The sequence below is a fragment of the Plasmodium relictum genome (genome assembly GCF_900005765.1).
Source record: "Plasmodium relictum strain SGS1 genome assembly, contig: PRELSG_00_v1_179, whole genome shotgun sequence".
NCBI classification, from domain to species: Eukaryota; Apicomplexa; class Aconoidasida; order Haemosporida; family Plasmodiidae; genus Plasmodium; species Plasmodium relictum.
Window position 1 is genome coordinate 18,075 of NW_021628364.1, and position 2,689 is coordinate 20,763.

Sequence of the window (2,689 nt, forward strand, 5' to 3'; positions counted from 1 at the left end):
GATTCATTTGAAAGTTTTAGTAGCAAAATGAATTCCTTATCTGAATATATAAGTGAATATGAACAGGATAAAAAAAAATTTGAAAAATATGAAGATGATATAACAAAAAGAAAAAGTAAATTTTTGCACCAAAATATCGAGAAAGATAGTGACATAACGGAAGAAAATAGTATATACCAAGATACATTAAATCCTGAAAGCGTTCATTTGGATAGGAAAAGTAAAATAGAAGAACATATTAGTGATAACAAAAAAATCATGGGTACCATTAATGATCTATTAGAATTATATGAAAAAGTAGAAAAATACTTTGATATGCTCAAGGATACTCAAGCTGTAAACGATCTTAGAAGTTTAAAAAATAGCATTAATCAAGAAGATATAAATAATAAATTAACAGATTATGAGAGGAGGTTTGATAGTGCAGCAGATTCGATAAATAGTAGTATAAATAATATTGAATTATCGAAAAAAATTATAGAAAGTGTTAAAATTTTAAATAAAATTATAAACGGATATGATAGCAATAATGAGTCAATTAATGAATTAAGAAGAAATGCAGATTTATTAAAGGGTAAAATAGAGGAAGAAATTACTGTAATTAGTAAAGAAAATGATATAGAAGAAGAAATAAAAAGTAAATTTTTGAGTCAAATATATGAGAAAAACGAGAATGCTGAAGATATAATAAAAAATATTAATGAGTTAAGAGAAAATATAACTAAAACAATAGAGTCACCTAAAGATTTAAAAAATCAAGTTGGTAGTGGTGGTACTATAGGATATGTGGAAGGATACTCAAGCAATATATCAACTGAAGAAGCTATCTTTAAAAATATTACAGATAAAATTGATAAAACAAAATCATCAGTTGAGTTATTAAATATAGAATTTGATAGTGCAATTCTTATCCAAAATGAAGAAATTTTAGAAATAGTTTATAATTTTATTATTAAATTATATCAGAAAATATATGATGATGCACAAGGAAAAATAGAAATTATAGAAGAAACAGAAAGAAATTTAGAAAGTTATAATTTTGAAAGTAATACAGAAAAAGTTCAAAAAGAAAGTAGTAGGGAGAATCTAAATACGATAACACAAAAAATTAGAGATTTTATGGATATAGTTAGGACATATAAAAGTAAAATTAAAGATATAAAAGAAGAATCTCAAAAAGAATTTGAAGAATCTAATAATATAAAGAATAATGGGGAAAATTCAAGTGAGAAAAAAAATAATATGAAAGAAATTTATGAAAAGATGAAAAAAATATTAGAAAAATTGCAGAAAGAAATAGAACAGTTAGAATTTTCATTAAAAAATATAAATGAAAAAAAAATAGAATATAAGAAAGAATTATTATACTATTATGTTGATCAAATTAGTGATAAAAAAGAAAAATCCGAAGAAGAAATAACAATTATTGATAGATTCGATAAAAAAATTAATCAATTGAAAGAAAAAACAGCCGATGCCTCCTATGAGGAATTAGAAAAGTTTAATTGTGAAGGTTATGTTAGTAAAGCTAAAGAAAGTCAACAAAAAATGAACGAATTGATACAAGAAGTGAATGTATTAAAAGAAGAAGCAACGAGAGCTACAATGGAAAATGAAGTTGATGGTATCCAAATAAAAGTTAGTGAAAAATTAATAGATGCTATAAAAGAAAAGGGTATCATAGATAATGCATCAAGTGAAATTCAAAGTATAGAGAAATTGTTAATGCTGCACAAACTAAGTAGTATTATGGATAATATGAGAAAAAATTTTCAAAAAGCTAAAGAAGAGGAAGAAATTGTAAAAGAAAAATTTGCGGAATCGGAAAAAATAAAAAAAGAAATATTAGTTGATTTTCAAAAGGCAGAGGAATTAAGAGATTCCCTTATAGAAAAGTTAGATGATAATTCTATTAATACCCATATAGAAGAAATTAGATCAATTAATGATCTCTTTGCAACTAAAATTGTAAGTGTAAGTGAACTTTTGACGATAGCTGAACAATATAATGGAAATTGCAAACTATATCATCATAGCATAGAAAGGGGAAAAGATAAAATAGAATATTTAAAAATTCATGACTATAATGAAGAAAAAAAAATAACAGACGACGTAATAGAGGAAATAAATAGATATGTGGAAGAATCTGGAACTTACTCCAACGAAGCAGATAAATTTACAATAGAAGCTAGAAAAAATTACGAATTGTCTTGTATATATAAAGAAAAGATGAGTGACCTTTTAGACGAGTCTTTATTGTTAGGAGAAAAAATAAAAGTTGAAATAAAAAAGAATGACGTAACAGATATGTTAATAGAGATTAAGGATGATTATTATGATATTAAAAATTTATTAGAAAAATTAGTACGAAAATTAAATAAATTAAAAGAGAAAGATGTAAGTATAAAAGAACAAGATAAAGAATTGGCAGAAAATAAAAAGTCAATGGATGCATTTGGTTTAATTACAGTTATAAAAAAAAATTCGGATAGTTTTCTAGCAGAAATAGAAACATTAAAGCAAAAGGTATCAACTATTTTAGATAATTCTGAAAGTGCATTTGAATCCATTTCAACAAAAAATGAAACAGATGAAGAAGATATCTCTAGTAAACTAAAAATTGAGGAAGACAATTTGAAAAACGTTTTAGAAGTTTTAAAAAAAATGGAAAGTAATAAACAAATTTTAA

The 2,689-nt window shown here is 24.0% G+C and overlaps 1 protein-coding gene across 1 annotated transcript in view; it reads left to right on the forward strand.

Moving 5' to 3' along the window:
- Window positions 1-2,689, forward strand: part of PRELSG_0017500 (reticulocyte binding protein, putative) — a gene marked incomplete at both ends in the record, with an annotated part of 4,985 nt that extends 2,296 nt beyond the window's left edge. Inside the window, one exon of the mRNA XM_028675223.1 lies at window positions 1-2,689. This exon is cut by the window's left edge and continues 2,120 nt beyond it. Within this exon, the coding sequence (XP_028531032.1) occupies window positions 1-2,689 (2,689 nt within the window).